Consider the following 17,321-nt stretch of genomic DNA (forward strand, 5'->3'; position numbering starts at 1 on the left):
ATACTAAAAATAATTGATATCTCAGCTCCTGAAGCAGATAGAAACATAATTCCAAAAACATTTCAGAGCTTACACCTGTGGCATTTCCGTAATAATAATAATAATGTTAGATTAATGTATCTTAATTATCACATATTTAGTCTTTTATTAATTGTAAAGCATTTATTCAACCATGTGAATTTATTCAACATTGTGACCTCTGTTTGTACTGTGTGAGTTGAAGTCGATTGCAGTCACAAGACAAATGGCCGGAACATTTTTATGGTTGAGAAGCTTTTAGTGCATTGTTGCCTGTGTAAACGATTGTCGCAATGGTGCTTTGCGTTTCCCTCTAAACACCTCAGAGCAGTAATGTCCATGTGGTAGGTCAACCCAAATAAAAGGAGGAGAAACGACAGTGTGTGTCAGAAATGGGCAGGAGGCTGTGATCGGCACATTTCTGTTCATTTCTCCTCGCGAGCCAATATATCTTGTCTTCCTTCCATGTCTGTTTAAATGTAATAAATGTATTAAATATTGTAGGTTGAATGAACCCAACAAATGATAATAATAATAATAATATTTTTTAAATCATAAGGGACATGAGTGGCTTAAGTCATCAAACACCATCATAAGCGACATAGCAAACTGTATGGCAATTACAAAATAAAATGACTAGGCCAAATAAGACTGACTACTAAAACCTCACATAGCAACTGCATCATGATAAGGGACAACATAATACAAGACCATAACAATTCAATGGCCTACTGTAAAAAGTATCAAAGGTAGAAAAATAAACACAACATGTAACAAGAGAGGACTGAAGTGTAGGAGCGCGTGTTCATATGCCGCCCAATTTTGTGCCTGTGAGACTCGCTGCACCTGGATAGCCCTTGACAGATACGTCTTAGAAATGAGTTTTGCTTCTTTTCATCACCGTTTCATGCATTGAAAGTGTTCGGTCAGCATTTTGATCAAAATAGTTTTTCTCAACCGTCAACTCTCCAGCTCTGTTATCACAGAGTATTGTTATCAGGTTTACATGGTTCATTTTTTGGGTGGTTTCTGGCGATCTTATTGGATTATCTTTGCATCTAAATATGTGAAGATCTGTCTGTGTGAATCTGAGGTTTGTGTCCTGTTCAAGAAGATCCATATGAACTTGGCATTTTTAATGATAATAATAGTTGTGTAACAGTTTTGCTGTAGTTCCCTGACCTTTTCTCCACCTCCAAATTTAGTACCAAATGTTTTTGGGGGCTGCCATTTTAATGCTGTGGGTAATAATCCTTCATATTGTCACTGCTTGGAATTAAATGAGGCCTTAATGCACCCTGATTACATCAGCATTCATTAATTTGCTTTGTTGCTAGTAAATGAATGCTAAAGTTGCTTAAGTTGGGCCAAACTTTTTGAGGATGAGATGTAGATGTTGTCTGGCAGAGAGACTCACAGAACTGTTTATTCCTCTTTTTTTCCCTCCCCTGTCAAAACGTTCAGCCTTTGTGACCTTGCTTGCTATGAATACAGAATTTCAAATGGTGTTTTGGTACTTTTATTGTGTGCATGTATTCAAGAATGCGTGTGTCCGCTTTATTAGACGTGCCGCCCATTAAAGGTGTTGTGCAATGCATTGAAAGTTTTATTCTACTAATCCGTCCTTTGTTTTTCTTTCAGATGGTCACAAGAACGAAGAAAATATTCGTGGGTGGCCTTTCAGCCAATACAGTAGTGGAAGATGTGAGGCAGTATTTTGAACAGTTTGGGAAGGTGAGGCTTTTTTGTTGTTGTTTGTAAGCGTGTCAATTGTGTCTGCACTGACTACATCCTGTTGATTTTATGAAACTGAAAGCTGGAAAAAATTATTATAATTTTTTTTACATTTATTGTGACAAGGAAACTGGAAATGATGGCTAATTATGGTTGAAAAGCTTTTGTGTGATCAACAATATGACAACAATGAATAAAAAAAGAAAAGAGTCACTAATTCATAGCTAAGTGGAACCTTCAAAGTTGATCACAATTAGAGATGTTCGGTACCATTTTTTTTCAGACCGATACAAGTACTTAACTCCTGAGTTCCAGTAGCAGTAGAGTAACAATACCAGTAGTAATTTTACATACATATATTACATCAAATGTCCCCAAAAAACAATGACAGATAGAAGAAAGAAAGACCTATGTATCCCATTATAGCAATTTTCCTTAAATTTGCTCAGAAAAACTCATTCACTCCCAGCCATTTTCACTGAAGCAATCCCCTTTACTCCTGGCTGTTTTACTGGATTTTGACTGATTTTGCAAGACCCACAGAATATTGTGTTCTATTGCTTTAAAAACATAGAACCTACCAAAAGAAAGATTTGAGTATTTTCTTTCTTCAGGAAAAAAAAGTATATTCCTATCTGTTTCCGTTTTATAGCAATTAGCTGTAGAATATAGCTAAGTTTGATTATTATGAGCTTTTATTCGACATGGCCCTGGTTGATCTCTTTTGCGCTGCTGCCACCTGCCATCATGATATTAAAATTGTCACTTACATTGTCGTCATGTTACCATTTTAAAACCATAATACTTTGCGCTACTGAGACAATTATTATAATTTAATAATAATGATATAATTTATATAATTCAAGATGGCGGATGACGAACCTACTGGCATCGATTTAGCTCTTTGTCACTACTGTTATATACAACAGCACATTATTGCGCTTTTTCTTTTCTCAATGTCATGAGCTTTTTTTTTTTTTAACAATATCGTGAGTATTATACAGTATTGTGAGCTTTTTTTATTATTAAATCACCAACCCACCCACAATATCGGAATAATTAGCGCATCGTGAGGTTCATATCGTGATAACATCGTACCATGACGTTTGAACATCCCAACTAATATCATTGTTAGAAATAAATAATAACGAATTGGGAGTGTTGTTTGCCAAGGATTAGTTCAATACTAGCCGTTGTGAATGGGAACAAAAAAGGAAGTAAACAGCAAAATAAAACCAATTAAAGTACTGAATAATGCTTTAACAATGCTTTTGGCTAAGAGCCCGTCAACTGATGATAGTGAAACCGAGCAACTGGTCAAATGTGCTTAGACCCCACCAAAATCGTTTCTACTTAGAATATGCGCTTACTTTAAGGTATTATTCTTCTTGTCTTATCTTCTCCTTTCTTACCTTTATCCTTCTTTCAGGAAAATATGTCGCAAAAAGACACCTAATTCCAAAGTGAAAAGCTGAACATAAACGCAGAGTTAATCCTTTGAAACTGGCTGAAATGAGATTTTAAGTGACGTGAACAACGCGCGATATGCTGACTAATGCATTGAGTCGGCTTGAGTCCAAAATTGTGCAATATTCGTTTGAACTCCAAATTTTACAAGCGTCACCTTTTGGAGGTTCCACTTATAAGTTGCAATGAAAATGAAATAACAGGATGAAGTTCTTGCCGTGTGGTCTTTGTTAGCAGTTTGTGGTTTGTCAGACCAATACCCCCAGCTGAGTGAGGCATATTTTCACGCCCTTTAATACAAGGACATGCATGCCACACACATGCACACAAACAGGCTTTGATACAGTGGCAGCATTTCACAGATAATTTCCTCACACTGAGTGGAGATCCATTTCCCTCATGTCATATTCCACATCAGTCAAGGTCACCTTCATCTGATACAGTCTCTGTAACATCAGCACTTGACCTTGAGTTTAAACAGTTTCCGCGAGGATGGATTTTTCATGGGCGCATAATGCGCCGTGTCCTCAAGGAGACAAAAGAGCTGTTATGAAATAATGGAAACAGTTATTTTTGGTTCAGACCCAGTATGCAACCATCTCTCCCCTCCTCTAAAGCCAAGCGTTGTTTTCCTGGCTGGAAGCGAGCGAGCGAGGTGAATGACTTTGTTTGGCTCCTCTTCTGTTGAGGATGCTTGGAAGGCCCTACCACGGCCTGGGTGCTTTATTTGCACAATAGAACCCGGCAAGCAAATATGCAGCACGGCTTTGCAATCAATGGATCTGAGAAAGGGCTCAAAATGATTTTCGACTTGATTGAATGACATAATTGACTTGATTATACAAAGTTTTTCTTCCCCCCCCCCGCCTTCTTGAGAAATCCTCAAATGCTTAGGAGGAAACAAACAAATCAGACTGATTGAGCAAGATCTTGTACATGTTTTCTTGGTGTGCTTTTATAGCCTACTTGTGCATGCCTCCATGTGTCTGCCGTAAAGCTCTCGCCTTGCGTGAGTGTTCCAGCGATTAAGTGTATTTATACGCTTGTGTGATTAGATGTGCGTCTGTGCATGCAGGTCTGTGGGAGCTTGGCAAATTAAACATCTCAGGAGGTATTGGGGGCAATACCTGTAAAGCAAAGTTATTCAGTTTTTTCTTCTTCAAGAATTACTCGTACTATGACCATATTTTGAGTTTTATAATCTTATAAATCCAAGGTACCGCTGTATTATCGTTTAAATTTCAATTTTTGTTTAAACCGTATTTTGTGCGTGCATGGCCCTTTTAAGGGGTGTCTTTAAAAATATAATAGTACTGCTAAATGCTATCAGTCAGGGGGGGGGGGGTATAATTTAACAATATTTTGATTTAACAATGTTTACTTCTTGTGTGGTGTGGCACTAGACTAGTCGTATTCTGAGAGCTATAACCAAAAGTGTTGTAAATGTAAAACTGCCCAGACAGTGTAAATCAAAACCCCAAACTATGTTGTGATAGTAAAGTTTGAATTTTTGATGCAGCTGTTGTATCGGAACTCATTAGCTTGTCCAAGTGTCACTCACAAACACACACACACACACATACAAGTAATAGTGACTCTTCACAGAAAACATTCCTTTCCTTTCACTGTGACGTAGCAGGAGATATGTCTGTGCATGTGTGTGTGCGCGTGTGGCACCATAAGCCAATTACCAGGATGTGGTCTGCAGAGGTGTCGGGGGTTGGGAAGCTGTGGAGGGCAAACAGCTTGTGTGGCCACAACTGGGTCACAGGTTCTGTCGGTAACCTCCGCACCTCACCTCAGCTCCCCTCCCTGCCACCTTAGTCCCTCTCTACTCTGTCCGGGGGTGGGGGGAGGTTGACATCTCTTCTCTGCATCAGTCTCAGGGCATCATTCTCCCCAGCCGTCACCTTTAAGACGCAACACAAGCCTGCGCTTGGCACACTTTCACAACCTTGCCGCTTATTTGTTGCCTTCATTAGACGCTGAAGGCGTGTATTGGAAGTGATTGCATTTAAGTGGAAGTGTGCTTGTGTTTGACTGATTGTAATGCATCTCAGATGGATCTCATTACCTGGCTAATAGTTACCACATCCTGCCACCTATTTTGCTTCTCAGGGCATCACACTGCACATTAGCCGTGCGAGCCAGTTGAGGAAATCTTATCGTTTCTTTATATTCAAGCACTCTTTAGCCAGAGGCCGATCCCGCTTCTGCCTCGCAATAAAGTGAAATTAATCATTACTGTGCTTGGGCTGTTATTTGCTTTTGTGCAGACTTATAAATTGCAAGAGAATAGAATGCTACCATTTAAAGATCAATCTTATTTTTACACTCGATCATCTACGACCATTTACTTCTCAAAATATGTACTGAATTTCAACCAAGTGGTGCCAAATGTGATCTGTGAAAAAAAACAATCTTAAACCCTTAAAACTGCTAAAATTGACCCAATTTAGTGGGTCGCGTAATTATTATTTTTTTAATCCAAATTGGGTTGCTTAAAGAGTGAAGTTTCCCATGGTGAAAGTTGAAGTTCCCCCCATACATTTGGATTTTTTATTTATTTTTAACCAAGCAAGTCGACTAATTCGTGTTAACCTAGAACAGGTTTCACCAATTCCAGTCCTCGAGGGTTTTAGATGTTTCTGCCCACTAGCAGACCTGATTCAGCTCATCAGCATGCCTGATAACGATCCTGATCTTAAGTATAAGGTGTGTTTGTTGGCGGAAAGATCTAAAACCTGCAGGACTCCGGACCTGGATGACCGGAATTGGTAAACCCTGACCTAGAACATGCAAAGATGTAGTTCCAGAAAATCTACCAGCAATTCTAAACATGTGATTTTATTTTGCAATACTCAAACACATTTTGACGCCCTCCCACTCCCACCCCACCCTTCGCATAAAGATTCCGCTGAGGCAAGCACTTGATTAGAGTTGGAATTTGGTGTGAAGACACCTTTCAAATTTGGATGTGACGTACCAGCTGAGCCCTGCCCTGGCATCAAGAGAACTCGCCACAGTGCTAAAGGCATAATTAGATGGGGTGACTAATGCTTTGGTCCTCATTGGTTTATTTTGATCGGCTTTGAGTGCATCCCACACTGGTCTCGTTTCGCCAAACAGAAACGAGTCCTGTTCTCAGAATCAGTCCGCCTCCACTTCAGTCACTTGGCCGGGCTTTGCACCGCAGCCCTCAAGCAGACTCTTATTTCCATCAGAGCTACTTGCTTCCATGTCACTCGGCTCCCACAATGGTTTCTTTATGTCCCCGCCATCCTGGTTCTCATGCTCCACTGGTCTAGAGCCAGCTCCTGGAGGTGTAACTGAATGGGTGGAGGAAGAGGTGGAGCTTATCCAGTTCACTGCCACTGGGCTTATGAGGGATAAAGGTAGATACAAAGGTTACCACTGAGTCAGACAAGCACAGCAGTGCATTGAATCCTAGAAGATGACAGTGATGTGATTTAAGTTAAATAAATGTCAATTCACAAGCCTGAATGTAAGAGCGATGGAGAACACAGCAAATACTGTATATTTGCAGAGACATGATGGAAAAAGATCACAGTCAGAGCATAGGTTCTTCTCTCATGCTCAAAATGAAGCGATTGTGACAATAAACTAAAATTATAGAAGCATCAGAAACAAATTCGTTGGTTAGTGTGTGACATTTGTTCTGGGGCTTTGCCACTCTAATACCACGGCTGACATTTTGCGTGGTTTTAGTTTGTAAATGGCACCAAAATAACTCTGAGAGACCATCTGTACAGACTCTGAATTCATTGTGCCTACCTGACAAGCGTACTAACTAGCATCTTGAAATATTTGCGGTTCATGTCAAGTAAGAACTGGATGCACTATGTTATTGCATAATCATTTTTAATAATTTCCTTGAACATGAAAAATAACCCAAAAATGGGTCAAAAATGGACCGATCCTCTACTTGGGTCCATTCGACACAACTTTGAGTCAAGAAATGGGTCTTTCAGTGTAAAACAACTCATAAATATTGGTCAGATCCTTTACTTGGGTCAAAAAATGGGCATTTTGTATAAAACAACCCAGAAATTTGGATCAAATTGACCCATAAAGTGAATCAGTCCATTTTTGATTCATAATTGTGTACTCTTGAATTCAGACTAAAATAGTGCCTTTGTGGATCATAGTGTTGGAAAATTGTGTTGCTATATCAGAAGTATGAGTACAAAAAATGGTGAAATTTTATGAAAATTTCATATCCCAATTATTTTACAAAAACTCCATTGTTGTCAGTATCATCCTATATTTAAAACATAAATCCATTAATTTCTTAGTCACAAGGATTAGGCAGAAATGACACAAAATATTTCTAATTTTAAACTTTGTCAAGGGGGGTGGCACATGCCAGCAAAGAACACCTAAGCAAGCGAACTTAATGGAAGTAGTCTATGGCTCGGTTGGCACTTTTACTACACTCGAGATTGCAATAATCAATTTTCCTCCGCCCGTCTGATTGACAAAGCAGTCATTGAATGTAGACTTATAATGTATGATGAGGAGAGCCTCTGACATGTTCAAGCGCTGAAGCAGAAAAACACCGATGATTAATGCAGAAAAAAATGCACTTTAAAAGAGGGAAAGGAAGCTAATCAAAAGGCCACAGTCCTTCATCCCACTTCCTCGGCTGGCGCAGGTGCACATTTGCATGCCATTTACATGGTAGCTCGCAGTGACCACTAGCACTCCCCGCATTTTGGTGTCCATCACCGGCTGACGTCCTGTGATTGTTTTTCTCGCTGCCGCAACTGACCTAATCAGTTGGGGGATATTGTCTGGTTCCAGTGATTATAAGGAGTGATCAGAGCAGCCATGATGGAGCTTGTGCCTCTCCGTCCCGATTTAGCCAGAGGCTTCAATCTCATTGCAGTCACTTGTAGTTAGTGACTGAGACTTGCCGAGAGAAGGGCAGAGCAATATAAATGAATTGGCTATGAATGCGGGTATGCTAGTGCTGCTGCAGGGACACATGAGGGAAAAGGGCCAGTTAGACAAACCATTTTATACCCCCCTTGACCTTTATTTGCCCATTGGCCCAGCAACATTTCCAACAGCTTTTTAAATGGCCGCTGAAGAATTGAGCTGCTGTATCCACATCGTTCTTCATCCTTGTGTTGGATGTCTATTTCTGCCTTTACGATTGGTTAATGTATTTTTACCTTGAGGTTGAGGACCTTTAATTCAAGCTAGATTTTTGACTATCGCTGACAGGGATGGGAATTGAAAACCGGTTCTTGTTGGTAACAGCAGATTCACACTTGACTGTGGTACGGATCCGAGCAGTGTCCGTACAACATCCGTACGGACTGCAATTCACACCGAGTGCGGTGATAATGCCACAAGTGTTGTTTTTTTTCATCAGAGTTCATTTAAGGTTGCAAAATGTGCAAAGACAAGAAAGAGCAACTCTCAGTTCACGGTAGTGACAGTCTAGTCTACCGCTTGCTTGGAGAAGGAGTTTTTGAGAGCTCGGGACATATAGAATAATATATTTTTTAATTGTATGTTTATTTTCAAAACTGTTTATTTATTTATTTATTTTTTCCTGGGGACCCCATGGCACCCTAACCAGGTGTCTTAGAATTTGGACTTCTCTAGACCTCGCTGTTGGGTTTGTAAGGTCATGTTACTTTAAAACATGTATTTTGTTTACAGATACAATTAAGACATAAAAAAAAGTGGATGCTAATCTACCTGTTTATTCTCCTTTTAAAGTAAAAAGATTTGATAAGATAATCAATAAATATTTGAATCTGAATTGAATTTAAGTATCTCGAGGTCGGGCCGACTGTCTTCTATTTGGAAATCGAAATATGGTCACCCTACTCTACAGGAGACTTACAAATAGCTTCAGATCTGAGAAGATTGACACCTTTCTGTAGGTCTCTGGTCTCATCTCCCAGCTGCCTTTCCTGAATTGGCTCCCTTCGGATAAGCCCGGATTGGCTTGATTGTGTTATCGGTGACTGATCAGGTGATTGAATGACGACATTTTGAGCCTGCTGCTTAAAGAATGAAATGTTTAAAGAAGATTGACTGTGATTGTATCAGATCCAGCACCTGCTCAAAGGGGTCAATCAGGTGACGGCGGGAGGCTGAGGCGCCATTGTGACTAGAAACGGCGGTGTTAATACGCGGATTGGGGTTTATTATTGGGGGTGGTAGACGGATGCTTACAAGGCGCCACAAATGCTATTCAACAGTTGAAAAATGTCATCAGAGGAAGTGTCATGAGTCATTTGCAGCAGTCTTAACGTCAGATTCTTGCGGAGGCGTCCATATCCGCACATCCGCCTCCACCTTGGCAACACCGCGTGGGAGAACAGTTGGGTTGGAATTGCAACTCAAATAGGGTTATTTTGCTGATGGGTGCGAGACATCTATTGATGTATGCTGCATGTGTGTTCTCGAGGTTGGCATGGAATGCAGAAATTAAAGGTCGAGATCTTGGCAGAATATGAATTGATGGGGAGCCAAGAGACTATTGAGCTAAAGACACACTTTAGTGGGAACTTCATTCGTCTTTCTCAGATTTGTAGACTCGATTGTATTATTGAATTGCATTGATTATAGTTGAACACTTTTCCTGCCCTAACGTTTGTTTACCAGCCATCACTAAAACTGCCAATTAATACCAATCTCTGAATAAATAACAGGCAGAAAAGGACAATCTGTATTCGTGGCTCAAATGGAAGTCGTTACGAGTTGCTTAGATATGCATATTTCTGTTGAGATCCAAGGCGAACGATAGCCGTGTGTGAGTGACGCAACTTTTGTCTCTGTATGTCACAGCCAAATGAGAAACAACACAGTGGTGTCAGGTTTCAAAAAAATCTTATCAGCTTGGCTTTCAGGGACAAAGTGAATCAGCTTCTTACCTTGAATAACCCTTCTCATCAAAATCACACATATCTGAACGGAGAGATCTAAATGTTAGACCCCACTCCTCTCTCTATTTAGACCATGACTCAGCAGCACCTGGAGGAAAATATTTTTTTCTCTATAGAAACTGCAGTGCTATACTCGGATACACCTGTGCTGTTGCAAGATGGGATATTTGCTGTAATATTGGTTTTGTTCTTGTGGATAGATTTATCCCAGAGTGACCACAAATAATACCTGCAGCTGTGTTAAAGATATACAGCAAGCAAAAATTGTAATGTGGCCGAGCGGAAAAGGCAGTCTTTTTATCTTATTGAATTTTTTGCCAACAACAACAACAAACGTTTGCAAGATCTAGCACCAGCAGGGAGTGGATCTTGCAAAACACAGCCATCTATAAAGAGAAAGCTTTATTTTTTTTGCGTAGAATGGTCAACAATCAGTAGCAATCAAATTGAATATTACCCTCAATAATGTGTACTTAAAACTGTGTTACCAAGTCTAAAGTTGACTACTTTGCATGAATTGATCAAGAATTTAGGCATTGAACAATCAGTGGCCCGTTGACTATCTTTAGCCACCTACAGCTGTGTTGTGACCGGATCCATAGGCGGCTACAGCGCCTGCTCTGACTCGGAGTGCCTCCTACGCATGCCTTCACTTTCCCGCAATCACCGCTGAAATGCTCTGGCATGGAAATGTGCACCATGTGCTTGAGTTTGATGTGAAGGGCTAATGATGTCTCAAAAGTTTCACTTATCTGAATCACTGCACAGCTGACAGTGGTGTGCATGAGTGCATGTCTACATCGCCTCAGGTCTGGCAAAACTATTAAGCTCTTAAATAAATCGGCTATAATAAATCCAGTTGTTAGTAACTGCTTGTTAGATTTTATTTGCTGTAACAGTGGAGACCAACATTGGTAGTGACAGGCTCATTGCGTCCAGACATATTTAGTTGGGAGAAATAGAAGGTAGGCCAAACAAAATACAGCACATATAAAGAGATGATATTGCAGAGGCTCGCTGTTTTTGCCTTTTCACATCTTTTGTGCTGAAACTTTGCACTGTGGTCTGCCCTTTTATTTTTCTTTAGAACACACAATTTATTGTTTATGTTTACGTCATCCTTATATCACCGCGCTTTTAAGATTTAGTGAGGAAGCTGGAGAACAATAGGGTTGTGTTAACGTCAGGGGCCAATATATGTGCCAGTGCAACCATTACCATTGCGAGACCTCAATGAAGCAGCACACTGCAACCTGACATAAAATGAAGTGGAATAATTGCATTGACAGATTATTTTAGCAAATCTCGCTTTATCTCTCATATACCTAAGATGTATCTAAAAAAAATGTATCTGGATGATTTTCAGTTCTGAGAAAGGTTGTCTGACTAATATGGCTAAACATGGTCAAATGGCTTACATACAGTTTTAAAATATGGGAATATCCTGTGCACGTTTTGTATTCAACAGGCTTTGTAACCTTTTTGAAGAAGCGTATAAAGTATGCATTGTGTTGTCTACAAGTTGTGACTACATAGACCAAGATTCATTGCGAGTCAAATAAGCGAAGAAGAAGAAGAAGAAGAAAATAGCAAGCATGCGCACAGCGGAAAAGAATACCCCGATTGATCGAGGTATTCCGAATCCGTTTATGTGAGCAAGAATTCCGATTATGAAAGGAGTAACCCAGGGGTCTTAATCGGGTTTTTAAAAACCCAAATAAGAGCATATTCCGGTTATTGCGCGTGTTTATATGACCTTACAAAACCGGAATATTGTCAATATTCCGGTTTTAAAAGGGTTATTGCCTGCATGTAAACGTAGTCAGTGTCCTTGCACCCTCAGAGACACTAAACGGTTGAATTGTGATCATTACCATTTGACCAATGGTAATACTGTACTAACTGTTTATAATTTTGTCATTGTTTGAACAGTAAACTAATTCATGCCCAATACATACAGTTTTCAATACACAGTGTATTAGGAAAAGGTTAACAATAAAATACACAGTAGATATCACCATATTACAATAGATGATGCGTATAAGTGTTATGCTAGCTCATCTAAAAGCCTCTGGACCTGTTCAATTGCACTTTAATATGCCATTAAAGTAGCATGCAGAAGTGTACAAATATCAATAAAAAAGGAAATCTAAATTTGTATTGCCTAAAATGATGACGGTATGCAGAGAAATGCAAAGGTTAATTCAATGCGGTGTCAACACTAAGTCTTGAAAAATGCTGATGTGATCTGTAATTATGTTATGCTGCTTTTATAGGTTGTTAATAGGAAGTACGAGGCAGCGATTTAGAAGCAGGTGATGCATCTCGTTATGGTATGTTTGTTGTAATACTAATTCAAATTAAATTATAGTTTCTATTTTATCGTTTTACCCTTCGTGCCGACAAGTCCTCTAAGCTGTTTGCTTCCCCCACCGAGCGGAATAATGCATCAGCAGGCGTGGCTGCCAGCGTGCGACAGTCTGACAACCGATCTGTCTTGAAACCTTCGCTCATGGCTCCAGTCGAATCATCGAAAATCTAAATAAGTCAGTTTGATTGAAACTGTGGCACCAAGCCAAGATGTGGCATCAAGTCTGGCAGTCTAATCTTTTGGTCACGGACGCATTGACCAGACCCGTACACACACATACACACCCACTCAAGTCACTTCCTGATCGGGGAGCCTTGAACCCAACATGTGGCCTATAAGTCCTATCCACAGGTAATTAGGTTTGATGGTTAGTTGAGCAGAAGCATGGATGTTATCCTTTTTCCAGCCTTGCCACCTGGAGGCTTTCCTCAAGTTGTTTTTTGAGCCCCACTGCCAGCCCAGCATCCTCTCTTCCAGCTCAGCACACATTGTAAAAGCCACCAAGGAGCACTTAATTCCCTTTGAAGATGAATTATCCACTAAAGGAACATGATGGAAACTGAATATTAATTTCAATCCTTATTAAACAAACAACCTCTTGCATCTACCCAGCAATCCCAATCCCAAACAATTGTCCTAACACAGTCGTGCTTCTTTAAATTCAAAGTCACGGTACAAAAGTCAGCTGCTGCCGGCTACCTTGTCATGGGAAAAATGACCGGCAATTTCATTTTAAACAGCGTCAGGTTTAATTGAATTAAAGTACGATTTGTATGTGATGCACTCACATGGACAGGTGGTATCATGCTCGAGTGACAGGTTGATTGCGTTTAATCATCTGCCGGCAAGTCTTACAGCTGCCAACTCGCTGTGTTCAATGACATGATATTGAGTGGAAAGTAAAAAAAATAAAAATAAAAACGGTGCTACAGTAGAGCCTTTGAAGTCCAACACATGCAACAGAATTCAACCAATATTGAGGGGAAACTATGGCTCTAAAACGAGACCTAACACTGTGTGACTGCCGTGTATTTTTTTATTATTATTATTTTTTATTATTATTTTTTTAATATTATTATTATTTTTTTTACTTTAATATCTCCCAGACTTATCGGTACAACCGTATGCCACACATTGTGCCCCCCCCCCCCCCCGGTAAAAACAGTAAATAATGTGAAAGCCACACGGAGAAATCAATGTATTCAAATAAAGCGAGCTTACCGAGTGGCAACATAAGATGGCCGTAAGATGACTAAACTCCTTTCAACTCTGTCCTTGTGTCGGGGTTGTTTAAGCGCATTGGACAATTGGTGTTGGCCTCTGCCAGAGCAGTTTTTCTTGTGTGTTGTCCCAAGTTTAAAGTGCAACGTTACACTTGATGGGCGGATAGATCCAATTAACACACATTGGGGCTGAGTCAAATCAAACAAAGCATGGCTTTCGTGCGGTTGCTGGCTTGCTCAAATTTATCGGCGCGATAAATTTATTTTCTGTAAATCAACGCTAACGGTCTACTAAATTTTCCATGGGGATAACCGTCAGAGCTTACCTAAAGCGCATTATTACCCTTTCAGAACTGGTGCCAACATCACGTCAGTAAACTAGTTTGAACACTTGAATTGATTGCATATCGTTGTTTATACAGGTCAGATTGTATATTTCTATGTTGGAATTTACAAGGAATTGGTATTAGGATCATGGTGACAATGAAGAAATAATGCTTCCAAAACATTGCCATCCATTTCAAAGAAACACATTGCTTTTGATGATGTTTCCCGCAAACAGCCAATAAGGCACCTGCTGTAGCTTGAAAGAATGCAGACTGTCGACCATTAGATGCAAATTACAAAGCAATGAAACGAAACATAAAAGTGTGGAAGTGCCGTGTTTTCATCCGGTGTCTTTAACGGCATAGTTGACGGTTTCAAGCATTAAAGTGGGTTTGAAGTCAGCTATTCAAATTGAAAAGCTGAGTGTGATGTGTGGTCTAAAGTAGATATGACACATATTGCTTGTTGTGGATATGTTATATCTCATTACTTTATGCTCATCATCCTGTGTTGAGTTGGATTATTTTATTATGTTTAGCAATTCTTTCAAGTTATATTGCCTTAAATTTATGCTTTGTAAAAGCAAAACTAAAGGAGTGAAATGGGTTTTGCTTTATTGCTTATGCTTAACCAGTGGTGTTCCTCTTAATTAGGAATAATTTAACTGAATTGCCCCATTACCATCTGGTTTGCACATAAACCACATGCAAGTCAGACCCATTCTCCCATGTACAAAAAAGGCAAATTAGTCACTTTTATGGAGTTTTTAAAGTGTATTGTGCGTCATGGCAACTGTTTACTTTCAAGCTCCTCAGTAAGGTGACATGATCGGCAATTTTGCTCAATCATTGTTTTGTGAATATGTCATTCTGTTGTCAAACCAACAAAACATTCATTTAAAATGCCAAAATAAATCAAGCGGATTTTTAATTCATTCGACAGCCTTGTGAGCACACTCCTCCCTCCTGTTTTGCCCGCCTGTCTGGCTGGATGCCCATTCATTGGCAGCTTGCACATGTGGCCCAGCTCTAAATCAGATTCAGACTTTCCATTGAAGTGTCCCACTCAAGGGACTGGCCCGAACTGGACTGGCCTTTTAGTCTGACCTTGCGCAACTTTTTTTTATAAGCTTAGGAAAGAGCAACAGGGAGTAGATAACGCCGCACCAAATTGAACGGTGGTGTGTCGCTTACATTTGATTAAATCTGACCTCATGGCATTTTGAGATAATTTGGCCATCTATGGCTCGTACTGTATTTTCAGGTTATATTTCAGCAGTAACTCATCCACAGTGTGTCCTCTGTGTGTGAGTGTAGTAGATATGGTCTCGTGCCCATGTTTTGGTCTTTGTGCTCCACACAGTGGAAGAGTTTGGCACGCCTTGAGTCCCTTCACCCCCCCGCCCTCTTCCCCATCCTTGCTCTTCTCTTCCCATCACACCTGATTGCATTTGACAAATGCCCCTATTGGCTCCATATCATCAGGTGCAACGGAGGCAGCCTACGACTATATTACTCTGGTCGTATACCGCATCTGTTCTCTATTTTGCATGGGCGGCACACCTGCTTCTGCAAGGTTTAAATCGAGCCAGGACTTTGTCAGGGGATCCGCTCCAAGTGTCGTTGCCTCTGTTGGCAATACCTTTGCTGATTTTAAAACGCGGTTCAGCTTTCCAAGTTACATTTCTGGTTTTATGGGTGTCATCACGTTATCTTTTGAACATGTAAACAAAACATGCTTGTAGGATTAGTCGTCTGTATACACACGGAATTAACAAATGCTGCGAGATCCACTGGATTTCAGTCTAGTGGTTGATGTGACGCTAGTTCACATCTGACTACTGTTTATGTGCCCATGAGCAAGACGGCAAATTCTCCCTCTTCAGTCAAGAACCAGTTGAAATCTGCTTCTCTGTATTATATACAAAAGAAAATATAGACCATAATGTAAGCATATTTTCCCCATTAGGGATTGTAGCACCCTATAATGTAATAATTTCCAGAAAATGTCAAAACGACTGAATCAAATTTGCATTTAACTTGATAATAAATCCAATTATGTGATAATTTATTTCACCAATAATATACAAGAAAATCCTTTTCTCGAAATTATTACATTACATTACAATTATAACAGCGCTAAAACTGATATAACAGTGAACGTCACACATCTTGATTGTTTAACAATAAAACATAACCATAACATTATTAATAATAATATGTAACTATTACACTCAGCACTCCCAGAAGTCTTTGCGGCAGGGAATTTCTAATCAAGTGGGAAGAGCTTACATTAACACTCTGCAGAGTTGATTTCAACGCCAATTTAATTAACTCTGTCAAATAACTCCAACACTGACCTCCATTTAAATCAGGCAGTATTAAAAAAAACACTTTGAGGGTTGAAATAAACTCTGAAACATTTAACACCAATATTTTAACACTCCAATTTTTGCTCTGATATGACAGTCTTAGATTCTCAAAACACAAAGTGTAGAACCTTGGACTAAAAATGAACATATCACATTTTATTTGTTTTACATTACAGTATTAGTTATGTGGAAAAAACAACAACAAAACAAAAAACACTAAGAATGTAATAAATCCCCAATAACGCAACGAGGTATGTTATATATAAAAAATTGATTACAATATACAATAATACATTAGTGGTGAAATGATTACATTATTGGGTTTGATTACATTTTTCAAGTGCAAATTCTCTTAAATTTTCTGGAAATTATTTCATTATAGGGTGCTATGTGGGTAAAGATGAGTACGGTAGTAGTTTTAGACAAATTAATTCCAAGTGCATGTTACTGACGTAACGTTAACTTAACTGCAGCCAAATACACTTATGTTGCCATGTTTTGGACTCCACGACGAACCATTTATTTTGTTTAATTTCTCCAGCATGGTCTACAACAGCTGCAGCTATTACAGTATATACTTACTAGTAGTTTGAAGGTGAAGACACCTTTGGGAGAGATTCAAACGGGGAAAAGGAAAGAACCCTGGTGGGCCGCCTACCAGCGAGAAACTGATTGACTGTCATAGCCGGCATCTCATCAGCATGAAAGGCAAGGACGGTTGAATCAGCCGTCGTCATGTGGAGGCAAGGTTAGGTCACGTCATCTACCTCTCATCCTGATGAAAAGGTCATGCTGAAAGAAACAACCAGATGCGGTAATTTCACTTTAAGAGAACAGGTTGGAAATCATTTTCATTGTACTGATTAGCAAGGAGGAGAATG

The 17,321-nt window shown here is 39.7% G+C and overlaps 1 protein-coding gene across 4 annotated transcripts in view; it reads left to right on the forward strand.

Moving 5' to 3' along the window:
* The window catches only part of LOC147160915 (RNA-binding protein Musashi homolog 2), a 257,629-nt gene that overhangs the window by 71,729 nt on the left and 168,579 nt on the right, over positions 1 to 17,321 (forward strand). For all 4 annotated transcript variants that reach the window (XM_086097953.1, XM_086097955.1, XM_086097954.1 and 1 more), the window contains exon 6: positions 1,660 to 1,752. In XM_086097953.1, coding sequence (XP_085954079.1) covers positions 1,660 to 1,752 — 93 coding nt within the window. The remainder of the gene's footprint in view (positions 1 to 1,659; positions 1,753 to 17,321) is intronic.

Source organism: Leptonotus elevatus, chromosome 16, assembly GCF_054856555.1.
Source record: "Leptonotus elevatus isolate MCC_2025b chromosome 16, RoL_Lele_1.0, whole genome shotgun sequence".
NCBI classification, from domain to species: Eukaryota; Metazoa; Chordata; class Actinopteri; order Syngnathiformes; family Syngnathidae; genus Leptonotus; species Leptonotus elevatus.